The sequence below is a fragment of the Stegodyphus dumicola genome, chromosome 8 (assembly GCF_044657685.1).
Source record: "Stegodyphus dumicola isolate Sdum_Otavi_A_Nest chromosome 8, ASM4465768v1".
Lineage (NCBI taxonomy): Eukaryota > Metazoa > Arthropoda > Arachnida > Araneae > Eresidae > Stegodyphus > Stegodyphus dumicola.
This window is the reverse complement of record NC_140775.1, coordinates 96,650,174-96,665,117: the sequence shown is the minus strand read 5'-3', so window position 1 is coordinate 96,665,117 and position 14,944 is coordinate 96,650,174. Positions and strand designations below refer to the sequence as shown.

Sequence of the window (14,944 nt, the reverse complement as noted above, 5' to 3'; positions counted from 1 at the left end):
CTTAATGGCTGACAGATAACAGAAACTGACGTTAATAGAATGACGGATAGTCGCGTTTCTTTTTGTATATTGTAAAAGAATTTTTTGTTAATTCTTTTATCTTTACACACAGGATTCCGTATCCTGCTTTAGTCGAATAAAACAAAATATATATCGCATTCCAGCAAATTTCATAATTTGCTAAACATTATTATCGTTATTATTATGAAGTGAAAATTCCCCGCCTCCTCCCTTAAAGCATCAAACAACAGTGACATATGATCAGAAAGACAGATGAAGCAACACCGTCTTCGTTTTACGAGACAGACTGGCAGTTCGAACCGTATAATTTGCTACCTTCTAGTTTGTTAGTGGCCTAGATTATTGAACGAAATGGACAAATCCATGAACCCCCCCCCCTTTTGTAAAGCAGATGGTGGTAGACGATTTTTTTCAGTTAAAAAAAAAGGCATCTGTAACATCTAAGACCTCAAAGAGAATTTTACCGCTTTCTAATTAATTTTATCTAAGGGTATTCTTTTACTGCTCTGCGTGTTGCCGGATTTTCAAAAATGACTACAATGGATAATTAGTAAAAATAAAGAATGAAAGTCAAGCCAATTTGGAGTTTGCAAAAGAGCAGAATGTCTTTTTCTTTCTGTCTTTGTTAGAAAGACTTCTGATTTGTATTGAAATTCGAAAGGTATGTCAACATTTTTCGGTTCTGTTTTTTTTTTTTTTTTTTTTTTTTTTTTTTTTTTTTTTTCATTTGAACATAAAAATGGAAACAGTTCGCGGATAATCCTATGATGGAGCATAAATATATCTGTCCAAAAAAGTATTTGCTCCTCTAATTCATTAGTCAATTATCAATCTAATTTTTTGTAACCATGAATTATAAATACTGGCAAATTAAATTGCTTGCTCTGGATGTAACATAGCTTTTAACTATTCTCATTGCAAAAAAGTCTTCAAACGCTATGCAAATACTTTAATTTTAATTCTAAGTGCCTTTCGATTGGAATCATTATTTACTTAATACTCACGTATTTTTTAAATTGTAAATTTAATTTTTGAGCAAAACACCCCAGATTATTTTTCCCTAACCGACTATCTAACTTACATAATCAAATATGCAAAGCATAAACTAGATAATGTTTCAAAGATTCTACTTATTCTTCGATTAAACAAAGCTTTTAATGACAAATACAAATAATCTGATAAAAAGTTTTTAAAAAAAAAGTCATGACTAAAGTAATTTAATAGAATGTACCACATTTAAATCAAATTTATACGATCAGATAATAAAAGATTACCCTCTTTAAAGATAAGCTTATTGTTCTTGCTAATGTATTTGCACAAGGCATTTGTACTTTTTTCATCAAAATTTAAGCGTAGAAGAATTTAGACTTGATATTCTACCGTTGCGGTTTTAGAGCAGAACTTGGTCACTCAAATTTTGGGGCCATTATAGCTGACAAAAATTCTTTATGGCAGTAGCTAAGGTACCAAATGGTATTTGATTAATAATGACACAGAATTTACTCTTGAAAGTGTGGGTAGGTAAACTGTATTACAATGATTTCAAGATGAAATGTGTAGCTGAATGTGATACAGTATACATTATATACATTACAATCGAAAAAAAAAGATCAATAAGGCATCATAATGCCCACAGTAGAGGGTCACATATTTATTAATTATCATTTTAAGCGTATTATGATTGGCTACACAATATGCTTTATATTCTTTACGCAACGCAATGCTGTAATATTACATACTATTACGAAAATAAGAACTGCGAAGTTAAACTTTTATTTCTGGATTAAAATACAACGAAAACTATTAACAATCAAAATCAACAAAGAAACATCTTTAAAACATTATCGTCTAACGCCGCTCACCGGGAACTCATTTTCACGAAGCGAATAGTTATCTCCAGAAGCGGAAGTCTTCTTTGATACTTTGATACGAACGTGATTATGCAGGGGTTTCTACTGCGGCAGCAGTACTTCCCTGCAACCTTGAGATGTTTCCACAATGGGCATGGTGATGAGGTTTACATGAATAGATCGAAAGATGGAATATCAGCATTCAAAAGAAAGAAAATGACCCAAAAACATGGCTTGGGGAAGTGAAGAATCTGCTGGAGATCTTGGAGAAGACCAGTACTTCTAAAAGTCGTAACCCACTGAATATCGGACTGACGATCTGCGGATCTGTAGGTCTAAGCTCTATCTGTTCGGTACTCTGTTGATGCTCGATGCTTGTGAAAATATGAAGTGACTAAGAAGCAGATCAGGAACTTGTGTGGGGAAAACGTCCAAAGTCCGACTTGGGATGAGATAGTTTTAGCTATTTTGACTTAACATATTAAAGACGTGAGCTGTGAAGGGCCGAGCAAAGTAGTCGTCATCGATTATTACATAGTTTAGCACGTCAGAAAAATCAGCAAAGTGATTATGGATGGCTTTTTGATAGAAACTTTCGTTCAGTTTGTTGAGGTGGGTCTTAACGTAGTCGATGTTCAGATCTCCATGAAGATTTTTGTTCCTGATGAAGTAAGGTGCTCCAGTAATTAGTCGTAAATATTTATTTTGGATGGTCTGCAGTTTTTTAATTTCGTTGCGTTTTGCATTTGCCCAGACAGGCGAGGCATATGAAAAGATTCATGGTGGTATAAATACGCTTTTTTCTGTTCATGCTGAGTCCTGAGTTTTCTGAGAGTATAAAATAAAGTTTCCGCACGATAGCGTAGATTTTTCCTCTGGCAGTAGTCCTCTTTGTGCAGTGTGCTCGCCCTTTCATACTGGCGTACAGTGGAACACCTGACCTTATGATGATAAGAATTGGTTAAAATGAAAATACCTGAATGTTCACCGTGCGGTTCTTTCTGAAACTACGCAGAAATTCTAAGCCTAACAACCCCCATGCATGTAGAAAATGAGTATTCGCTGCCTACTCTATATAGCGCAATGATTTCAAAATGAAAATTTGCAACTGAATGTGAGGCAATCTAGGGAATTAATTATATATATTACAAATGAAAAAAAAGAAAGTTCAATAAGGCATCATAGAGCTCACAGCAATTGAGCAGAGGGAAGAATATTGGTTAATTTATAATTTTAATCGTATTATGATTGACTGCACATTACGTTTTATATTGTTTGGGCGATGTCAATTCAGATGGTCTCATGATAATTTCATTATTTAAAATTTTAAACAAATTCTGTTGAAATGCTATATACACTGGAGCCTCGATTAACCTTCAGTCTCGGGACCGTTATTGTGAAGGATAACTAACAAAGTTTCATTTGAAGGATATTATATTACATAATACAGATAAAATTGGAGATTAAAATTAAAAATTAAAAATATTACAGTTCTTTAGTAACTTATTATTATGTAATGGAAAGTATTTTATCCATTGTAAATAGAAAAGTGTTTCCAGCAATAACCGATTTATATATAATATAGATATAGATATATGTGATAATATTTTAGATGGCACGATGAAAAAACCAACTACGTCGCATTCATGGTTGGAGTGGCGGTAATAGATTGCTTGAATTTGCTTTGTAGTAAATGGAAGAGCGCAGCTAGCTTTATTGTTAGCCATCATTTTATTTTCAGGATATAAAAAAATTCATTGGAAGCACATTCTGTAAACATCATGTAGCACAATGTGTGCAGTCGGCATCCTATAATTTTAAATACGCAAATTAAATTGTTACGACAGGTGAAGCTGCCAAGCAGTTAATTATATGCTTCTGTAACGAGGAGAAAAGAGGATACGTAAATATGTAAAATATGAAATACACTTAATTTGCAGTGACTTTTTAATTTCTAATTTGAATTAAAAGACAACCCCTTTGCTTCTGCACTGACGTTACTTTTTCCCTGCAGTATTCCGCATTGCTGTGAGGTTTTATCCAATTGTCATTTGAAACTCAAACAAAGAAATTCTGAGTATAAATACCCCAGCTATTTTCTATGTATCACTTTTTCTTTTACTCGTTTACTCTTTCAAAAACTTTGAATTCGACGCTAATACTGGATTTCGTATAATGTCAAATCACTAATTACTCAGAGATCATTTTTCAGTGACAATTCTGTGAAAAGCACAGGTGAGGATTTGGTCCGACACTTTATATATGTGATATTTTTGGATGGTACGATGAAAAACCAGTTGTGTCGCAGTCTTGATTGGAGTGGCAATGATAGAAGATAGCTTGAATCTGTTGTGTAATAGATGGAAGCGCGCAACTATTTGATGGTTAAAATATATACATATTTGTTCTCCTTTCTTTAATTATATACAGCGAATCACCTAAAACTTGCACCACAATTATTTCTGAAACAAAAGGTGCTATTGATATGCTAATTTCACAGAATGGAATTGGCTCATAATTTGACCTCACACTAAATTCAAACTACCATTTTAATGATTATTAGTTAAGTTTACAAAAATACATTTTTTCAAATAAAACAATTCCGATTGAGATCAATAAAATAAAACTAGAGGAGTTTATAGTGTCAATCAGGTTTTTTGCAGGATTCTAGTGCAAGTCTAGTGCAAGTAGTTTACGAGCTATCGTAGTATCAAAATTGAAAATACCCACAGTTATATGCTCCATTTAACGGCGTAGTTACTAGCTACGATATTCGCATTTGGTGCACATTTTCTTTCTTTTACACTGCTTACATGAGACTTTCTTCTCAGTACTTTGTGATAGATAGAAGAGACGTGCTGAAAAGTATTATTTACTAGTGCTGAAAAGCTAACATACTCATGATGTATGGGATATGCAGGAAGAATTTATTCATCTAATGTGTATGCCGCAAGATACCGCAATGGACGTACACCAACACGATAATTATTTTTTAACTTTTTACAAATTACGCGAAACTGAAAATGTAACACCTACAGAGCGTAACAGAAACAAACGAGTGACTGGAAAAAACGGTAACAATCTTCTAGTTGCTGTTACTGTAGGTCCGCAAATTCTCCAAGACATCCCAAGTAGTAGCAGTAGCATCAGTCAATCAAATGTGTTTGTTACACATTCTTCCATTGTCATAAGTTCCATCCGTTTCATATTGCTCTCCATCAAGAGTTACATGGAGGTGAGAAAATCGTGTGAACTTTTCTACTTAAGCATCAAGATATGATACACCAGATTTTTCTACGCATCTTGTTTAGTAATGAAGCAAATTTTGCAAATCATGGCCCACGTGAATAGTCAACTTGAACTATTGATCAGTAAATAATCCCCATAGGCTTCGTCAAGTGGAACATCAGTACCATGGACCGTAAATGTATAGTGTGCAATAATTAACAACATCTTTTAGACACTTTAATCATACACAGAACACTGGATTACTTTAAAAATGTTAACCATTCGGAAGACAAACTTTCACAAATGTTAGATCTCGAAACTGCAAACTTGGATGAACCTGCGGTATCACAATGGTAGTTGTCCAACACATAGTGTAAGACGTGCTACAGCTTGTCTTTACAGATTGTTTCAAAAGAGTTGGATTGGGAGAAGAAGTATAGTAGTTGACCGACCCGTTCACCACATTTGACCACTATAGGTTTAATTAAGACACAATAACACGCCGAACAAGTACTAATTCAGAAGTCAAATAACAAAAATCCGAGTTATATTTTCAAATTTTGACAAAAATGATTGTATAGAATAGACGCCTACACTTTTATAGCCATGATTGATGACTTTAATAGTCACAGTTCTCTCTGGGGGAGTAAAGATACAAACTCACGGGGTAGGCAAATTGCTTAAATCATATAAGATCACGTTTTTGACTCCTTTAATAATGCAGGGCATACTTGCTTCCATCAGAGTAGTTAGGATTTGAGTATCCCTGCACCCCGGAAGTGCCGTCGACCTTCAAATGTACTTGGATGTAGTGGTAGGCGGTAATGTAGGCGAGACTGTTTGTCATATACTATGTTTTTCTAAAATAGTGCGTTAAATGAAGGATGAGAGGCTTGTGGAAAAAAAAAGGGGGGGGGAATGATTTAATTAAAATTCACGAGTCGAATGTAATATGCACATTTGAAAGGGTTGATTTCAGTTGAGTGGGCTGGGATAATATTCTGCATTGCTAAATTAGGAACGAGATGGTCGCTTTTCCTTGAGAAAGGTTAGATCAAGGTTAAGATTTTGAGGGGGAGGTGAAAGTAGTATTTGATGAAATACGTGTTTTGAAAGCGTAAACATCCTGTAAGCGCACAAGGCGAGACTTGTGAAACTTTCGCTTGATCATTACATTTCGAAGCGGTGAGGTTGGTGCTATCATCCTCCATAAGGATTACAATGGAAGCTCGTAATGGTGAGTGAAACGTAAGGTTTTTTTTTTTTTTTGTGTGTGTGTTATTGTTCTTTTATTGTTAAATACTTTCTGCGATAAATGTTAAGCATAAAATTATAATTAAAATTAGTTTATTTTAGAACGCAAACGTAGATGTGTTGACACGTTGGGAGATGTGCAGCCGTCGGAAGATCTTATTTTAAACCTCGCTCCAGAGGAAGGCGAAACCTCCCGCAAAAAACTCAAAAAAATTAAAATATACATTGGAAAAAATGTTTCAATAGAAACTTGTGACTTCAAAAATGTCAATTATGTTTCATTTGTAAGGGTGTATCCCGAAACCGCCGCCACCCCCAAAAGATTTAATATAAATATGAATTGTATTGATCGTATAATCGAAGCTTTGGGGGTGATTAAGAGTCACTGTATGTAAAATAAAAAAAAAATAAAAGATATCAAAATGCTGATTTTGCTGGAAAGCGGTAGTGGAAGTTAGTAAATTAATGTGAATTTTATATAATATTGTAAACAAAAAAGTTCCATTATTTATTTATTATTTTTTTCAAATGATGAATTTTATTCAGTTAGCGCAAGCCCACCGAGGCTATTTGCGCACTTTAAGAACAACATTCGATGCTTCTCAGAAAGATCCGTATGAGATATTCAGAACGGCACGCCCTGCCATATACAACATTTTAAATACTAGATCGAGTTTAAGACTCAGGATTTTAATATGTTTGAAAATATGTTTTGAGAAACTGGGGAAAGATGAAAAAGAAATTAATCAGTGTTTTTATTTTTGTTCTCATTGCGAAAGGATTTTACCCTCTAACCAAATCTACGAAAGCATTGACAGATGCTTTAAAAAGATTTTAAATTTGATAGATAATTTTGTGCGTAATGGAAGCGGGTGGAAAATAAAAAAGTTAGAGTACCTTGACTTACACGTTGGAAACTATCGAGAAAATCGCGGTGGTTGTAAAAACATCGCTTTACCGACGGGATTAAAAAATAGAAAAGCGTTGTTAAATATCAAATGTGGTGACGACAATTGTATTTTATATTCTGTTGCCGCAAGTGTTTTTCCGAAATTCACTAGAAATCCTCAGAAGGCTTACTTGTATAAAAAGCATATATCACGTTTTAAATTAGGATCCCTCAAATTTCCCTTAGCGTTAGACGATGTAAAAATGTTTGAAAACCTGAACGATGTATCCATAAACGTGTATGGATATGAGGAAAATGAAATATTACCTTTGCAATTAAGTGAAAAGCGAAATGCGACAAAAACAGTAGATTTGCTATATTTTCAAAAACATTTCTTTTGTATTCGAAATTTTAATCGCCTATTACACGCAAACGAAAAACGAGTAAATTTTTTTTGTAAAACTTGTTTAAGTGGGTTTCAGAGAAGGGAAACGTTAGAGTATCACAAAACTCTTTGCAATGAAAACAAACCGCAGAAAGTTAGCATTCCTAAAAACACACTTCTTAAATTTACAAATTTAATGAAAATGCATTATCATCCTTTTTGTGTCTTTACCGATTTTGAATGCCTCACGCGCAAGATTCAAACTGCGTTTCCTTCTCCGCAACAGAGTCATACTACCCCAATTGAACAGCATATTCCTATTAGTTATACCCTAATAGTTACTGACGTGGAAGACAAGATTATTTTTCATGAATATTTTTGCGGAGAGACTGTAATGGAACATTTTTTCACAACGTTGAGCGAAATCAAATCTAAAATTTTGCAAAAGATGAAAGAGTGTTTACCGATGCAGGAGATGTCGGAAAAAAGTTACGATTCAAATATATGTCATATATGTTTGAATCCTTTCTTAGAAGGCGATGTTCGGGTCAGAGATCACTGCCACTGGAGTGATGGGCATGTGAGAGGTCTTGCACATCGCTCCTGTAATTTGAATTTTAAAGTGTCATACTACATTCCGGTGGTAATTCATAATTTCAGGAATTATGATAGTCACCTGTTACTAAAACACATGCCGAAAATGTATGCAAATAAAGTTAACATTATTCCGGTGAATTTGGAAAAATTCACCATGTTTACACTAGATGAAATGAAATTTATTGATTCGTTTCAATTTTTAGATGCGTCTTTGGACACTTTGGTGTCGAATTTGAAAACGTCACAACACGAATTTAAATTGTTTAATGCATTTTTTGAGAAAAATCCCCAACGAGAATTGTTATTGCGGAAAGGCGTATTTCCTTACTCATATTTTGCGTCAACATCGGTGTTGGATGAAACTTCGCTTCCACCGCAGAGCGCGTTTAATAATGTATTACAAGGAGAAGCAGTTTCCGACGAAGATTATGCACATGCCACACACGTGTTTCATTCGTTTGGATGTAACACTTTTGCCGATTACTTAGAGTTATATCAAAATACAGATGTTATTTTGCTAGCCGAAGTATTTTTATCCTTCAGACGCACCGCTCTAAAATATTACCAGTTGGATCCTGTACATTTTATAACGGCTGCCGAATTAACGTGGAATGCCGGACTAAAAGCGTCTAAAATTGAATTAGAGCTTCTAGGAGATGTGAATCAATACATTTGGTTTGAAAACCAAATGCGAGGAGGTATTTGTTTTCTGGGTAGACGTTATGCTCTTGCAAATAATCCTTATATCCCCGAGAGTTATAAACCCGATTTACCACACAGCTATATCTTAGCCTTAGACGCAAATAATCTATACGGGTGTGTAATGAGCCAGCACCTGCCATTGGGAGGTTTCTACTGGTTAAAGGAAAATGAGGTGGAGGCGTTTGATATTTTGTCTTGTGTTGAAGACGGTGATGTGGGGTATATTATCGAATCCGATCTGTTATATCCCTCCCATCTGCATGACCAACACAATGATTTACCGCTAGCACCGGAACATTTTGAACTCACTTTTGACATGCTATCGCCTTACGCCAAAACCCTGAGCAAAAAATTTCAGTTAGAGACGACACTTCCATGCAAAAAATTATTACCCAATTTTTTTGAAAAAAAAAACTACATCGCTCATTATTTAAATCTAAAGTTTTACGTAGAACAGGGTTTAATAATTAAGAAAATTCATAGAATTTTAGCTTTCAAACAACGAGCGTGGCTTAAAGAATACATTGCTTTCAATAATATGAAAAGACAAAATGCGTCTAGCGAATTTGAAAATTCTTTCTTTAAAAAGATGAATAACGCTTTCTATGGAAAAACCTGTCAAAATGTTAGGAAACGTATTCGCGTACAGGGCGTTTTAGTGAGGAACAATGCCAAAAAAAGTTAAACAGTCCTCTGCTGGAATATTTTGAAATAATAAATGAAAATTTTTCAGTTTTCAAAATGAAAAATCCAAATTTGTGTCTAGATAAACCGATTTATATAGGTTTCAGCGTTTTAGAATTAGCGAAGTTGCACATGTATAAATTATTCTATTCCCATTTTAAACACTTTTACAAAGAAAAATGCGAGTTGTTATACACAGATACAGATTCTTTGTATCTCTATATAACAACTGAAGATGTATATAGTGATTTAAAAACAAATTTTTTAAATATTTTGGATTGCAGTAATTTCGAACCCAATCATATAATGTTTAATGAAGCAAACCGTGGAAAACTGGGATTTCTAAAAAGTGAGACACTCACCCCCATATCGGAATTTGTGGGTTTGAAATGAAAAAATGTACGCATTTCGTTTCGGTGATACTGTTAAAAAGACCGCGAAAGGAATCAAAAGGAGCGCGCTCAAAAACATTGGATTTGAAACGTATAAAAACGTTTTCGAAAATGCTTCCCTGATTAGGAATTCCCAATATTCAATCATTTCAAAAAAGCACGAACTGCAAACGATTTTTCAAAATAAAGCTAGCCTCTCGGGATATTATGACAAAAAATATTTGTTAGATGATGGAATTCAATCATTGTCTTATGGTCACTATAACACGCGTGAAGAAGACATGAATTAAAAAAAAAATGATGGAACTTTTTTGTAACATTTTATTGTAGAGTGTGACATTGTATTTTTGCAACTTATATTTTTTTATGCTAATGATCGCCAAAAAACAAAAATGTGTTTCCCTCCCATAGAATACCCAGAAGATATGGCTTTATTTCAACCAATTTCTTTGCAAGATATGTGTATTCAAACTATTTTATCTTCGATATTATGTATAGCTGAACTGTATAATGTAGAACTGAATATTCCTTGTATGATTTTAAGAGATATAATAGAGAAAGGTCGATTCTGGATTGATTTTGAAAGTAGTTTCTCCTTAGAGAACAGCGATGTATTTTGGGATGAAAGTTTAACTCTCTATGAAAGAATTCGATTTAATAAGTGGTTTTCTAAACAATTTATTGCCTGGTTTTTCTTTGATGATGATGTTATATTTCTTTTACACCTAAAGATTGCACATATCACATTTGTAAAACATGTAATTGTTCAAAATAATGAGTCTAATATTTATTTGAAAAGCTGCAACAAATGTTTAGAATTGTGGTTACGATGTCAACCAGACACTACCAGAACGAAATGTAAAATTTTCAGAAAATTCAATCATTTCTTATGTTATAATGAAAGGGATACCCTTTCTTATATGCGAAATGAAGATAACTGCTGTGAGATATGTAAGCAAAGTCCTCTGTATTTCGTTTGCGACGAGAATTCATGTTGCATTTCTTTTGGAAACTTGATACACGAATGTCCCCGAATTAACCATGATCACTGTTATAATAATTGCGATGGAGGTTATGTAGAAAACTTTTCTTTTAACTGTCGAATATGAACAAAAATACTGATACATTATGGCAATATTCTGATTAATCATTTTTATTTTATAAACACTCTGAAATTTTTGTTGATATGTAATGATTCCATTTATGTTTGTAACAATGTGAAATGTACTTTTTGTTTTATTTGATTACTTATTGTATTATCAATATAACATCTCACATGGTGTAATGAAAATAATGGGTTAGTTCCCATATTGGATTTACATCGAAAAATAGTTTTGATTTTTTTTAAATGTTCATTTTAATTTTTGATACCTTTATATATTTTACAACAGTAATATGTTTTTTGTTTCATTTGATTTTTTCATTGTATCATGCATACAAGAATGATTATTTTGTATTAAGCTTCTGTAATCCTTTAGAAAAAAAATAAAAAAATGGACCTTATCCAAGAGGTCCGGTTTTAGTATCTTCTTGGAGGAATTTACATTTTATTAATTTCTTCAAGGCAGATGCTTTTACCGGAAAACAAAACAGTGGAATAGAAAAAGGCAGCTCATAAATAAGTGTAAAAATGTATTATTTATCTATATATCTGATATTTTTTTTCAGAGACAAAAAAAAATTGCATTTGAAAGAAAAAAAATCCTTTTTATTGATCAAATTGTTTGTGTTACACACAAGTGCGATGTAATTCTCGCACAATAGCATCATCATTCAGAATAACAAAGTAAGCAATTTTAATTACATAGCTTTCATCTCTTATACATTCACTTTCATATTCAGTTTTTTTCGAAGAAACACAATCCAACATGCTATTATATAATTTACTACATGCCGAAAAAAGAGCTATTTGTTCATTTTGAATGTATAAGTAGCAATATCCATATTGTTGTTGTGGTTGATGGTCAGCTTTATGAATATGCTTGACCACTTCGGCATTCTTCAAAATTTTCAGGTAATGACGATTTCCTTTCCCGCTAGTGTTTTCATCGTAAAGAGCATTACGAATGCAGTCGCTTAGGTTTTTAAAGAAAAAATGATTAATTTTTTCAACGTGTACTTCTTCAACAGGACTGTTTTCGGAGTTTCCAGTGTGCAAATAGCCGTAACGTTCCATCGTCGACTTCTGAAGCGTTAGTGATGTTTTGCAGGAATAACACGCATATTTATCAAAGACACACAATTTTGTTTCTTGGCATGAAAAGCATGACAACAGCGGCGACGTTTGAATTTTTTTTTTTTTTAAATTCCCTAATAAAAATTTCATTTTTTTTCTTATTTTTCGTGCAGAGGTCCTTCAAAGAGTACTCTCTTACCATACAAAATAAAAAATAAAGAGCAAATTTTCCGCAGGATGTACTGGTATCATCTTGAAAGCATATTTTATTATAAAATGTTTTGTTAGCGTTGGTCATTAAAAAGTTTAAAATATTTTTGTTAGATGGAGCAAGACCATAACTGTCGAAGTAATATGCCGTGCTGTTTTTCTTAAAATATATCGAAATCCAGTGGCTCCCAGGTAAAGTATGCGGATCCGAATTCACTATAAATGAGGAGTAATGTCTCTTTCGTAAGGGTATGAAATCGGAAGGATATACACCTCCAAATGTTTTTTTGATTCGACTGTCGCCACAGGCATATTGACACAGAGTTAAAGTATCCATTACCGCCTTTGTTCGAAATGAATATTTCTGTATATGCTTTTAAACACTTCTTCGTACACTGATGTTTCTTTGATGGGAAAATTTCAATAATTTTTTCGGCAAAAGCGAGAAAGAATGCAATGCGCAGGTTCGCTATTTTATTGGAAAACATCATATCGCCTATACTTCGAATTACCTCCTCGCCTGCACCCGCCTCCTTAGCTAGTTCGCTAATTTCATTTCCGTATATTTGCAAAACTTCGTCCATGATTTTTAATAATCTGTCGTGACTCCGCGTGACTTGTCTATTTCAATTATGTTCCTGTATTCAGCATAGACTATCAGGGTAACTGTTTCTGGCAAGGCCGCTGCAAATTTGATATCAATGGCTATGTTTCCGCTCTTATTTATGCTTACGTGGCTTTCATTAGATGCCATATCTGGAGTCAAATCAACGGCATATAATGTATACCCATCTTTGTATTCATCAAAGGAGATATTAATGTTGGAGCTTGAATGATATCGATTTAAATCTGTAAAGATGCTTAAATAACTTCGCCCATAAAATGTTTTTTCGAAATTGGGCTGATAGGGTTTGGAAGGTATCATCTGTCCCCCATTTAATATGCATAGGTAGTTTAGGTTATAGTGATGAAATTTAAAAGGATTTCTGTTGATGCTTCCATTATAGGCGGCATTAGATACAAAACCTAGAATGAGACGTGTGGGTAGCTGACCAATAAAAGCGTTTGCTACAGTTGTCGATTGCAAACCGCTCGATATTGCAAAACTTTTTATGTCAATCCTACGAATGGGCATCTTAATAACTCCTTTTTCTAAAGCCTTTTCGTGTGCTATTAGGATGGAGGGAGCCACGCTGACTTTTCTCACGTATAGTTTTGCTAGCTGAATTCTAATTTTATAATTATCGTTTGCCGACATCAAAGTGAAAACATCTTTATGCCTTTCCAGTTTAATGCGTACATTAACCCCGTTGACCAACAATTTTGGTTGAGTGGCCAAATCGAAGTGCAATGGTCCCACGAGGTCGAGGCTTTGGCTAAACTTGCAACGATTTGCACGCGTTGTATAACCTTCGTTTTCGTCTCCCACAACATCATGCTTAGATGCAGTATCTTTTGCAAATAAGCCAGCACTCAGTAGATTATCTTGACCTGATTTGGAATAGAACAACAAACTTTCCAAAAGGGCTCTATAAGAATAATTCACTTGTGACGAAACCTGTTTATCATTTAAAAATATTGAACAGTCGGAAAAGAATGTCTTTAAAATATAATTAACAGGTGCCACCCCGTCGGCGTCGGTGAGATTGGTATCGTTTTTTTTCGTTATTTTAAGTCGTGTGTGTAGTATCGTATGCGCCAAATCCAAATAGTGTTCACCATTACCGCTAATGTAAAATTCTATGGGCGTCTTATCAGACAATGAAGATACGGGGTGGATTTCCACGAAGGAAGAGGAATCGATGCCCAGTTGTACGGCGACACCATTAAAGAGATCCAATTCGCTCTTAAGGCATATAACCCCCTGAGTTTCCATTACTATTAATCTTTATGTAAAAATATCTGCTTTTGTCTTACAACGCTTGCTCTTTGATTGACGATTTTTCCTCTTGCGCTTTCTTTTTATACCTTCTCCCCTCTGTAATTTTTCAAAAATATCACTTTTTATTTTATTAGAGGTCTAAAGTAACCTGCTCCGAGCAGAGTCCTTAAATGACGATCCCGCTGCAACATCTGACAAGACGTTCTTTCCTGTTTGCATCAACTGTTTGCCCAAATAACGACCGGCTCTAAGTGCCAACGGCGTAATGTATCGGCGCAAATCTCCAAAAAACCCATAACCTCGTTGGTGAGGTATACCTTGAAAGTAAACACCACCGCCGCCACCAACTTGAGCACAATAATAGGATTCGCACTCTTTCTGATTTAAGTGCATTTCTCTAAGGATGTTTTAAGAAAGTGAGAGGAAAGCTTGAAAAATCTTCAATTTATATAGTTTTCTTACGGCGAAAAGACAGGACTACAAATGTTTTTCCTCCCGTAAAGGTAATTATTTTCCCGCTACTCGTTCTCAGTTCTATTTCTATCGTTTCGAATACTGCATGCTCGCATTGCTGGGTAGAGTAACGTAGAATTCGTCTGTCATTCCATCCATGACGCTTTCACCCACGAATTAAACCGTCGATCAAAGCCTTTCCACTTGACGAAATATTCTTT

At 34.2% G+C, this 14,944-nt stretch overlaps 2 protein-coding genes across 2 annotated transcripts; one reads left to right on the top strand and one right to left on the bottom strand.

Annotated features, from left to right (window-relative positions):
- The first annotated feature begins 6,214 nt into the window (after positions 1 to 6,214).
- On the top strand, positions 6,215 to 11,520 carry LOC118202448 (uncharacterized). Its single transcript, XM_085822152.1, has 2 exons — positions 6,215 to 6,336; positions 6,456 to 11,520. Exon 2 carries the CDS (start codon positions 6,882 to 6,884, stop codon positions 9,609 to 9,611), a length of 2,730 nt encoding a protein of 909 aa, XP_085678278.1. The 5' UTR covers positions 6,215 to 6,336; positions 6,456 to 6,881; the 3' UTR covers positions 9,612 to 11,520.
- Positions 11,521 to 12,977: 1,457 nt separating this feature from the next.
- On the bottom strand, positions 12,978 to 14,264 carry LOC118202449 (uncharacterized protein F54H12.2-like). The gene has a single exon (XM_035374629.2). The coding sequence runs from the start codon at positions 14,262 to 14,264 to the stop codon at positions 12,978 to 12,980; it is 1,287 nt and encodes a 428-aa protein (XP_035230520.2).
- Between the last annotated feature and the right edge of the window lie 680 nt (positions 14,265 to 14,944).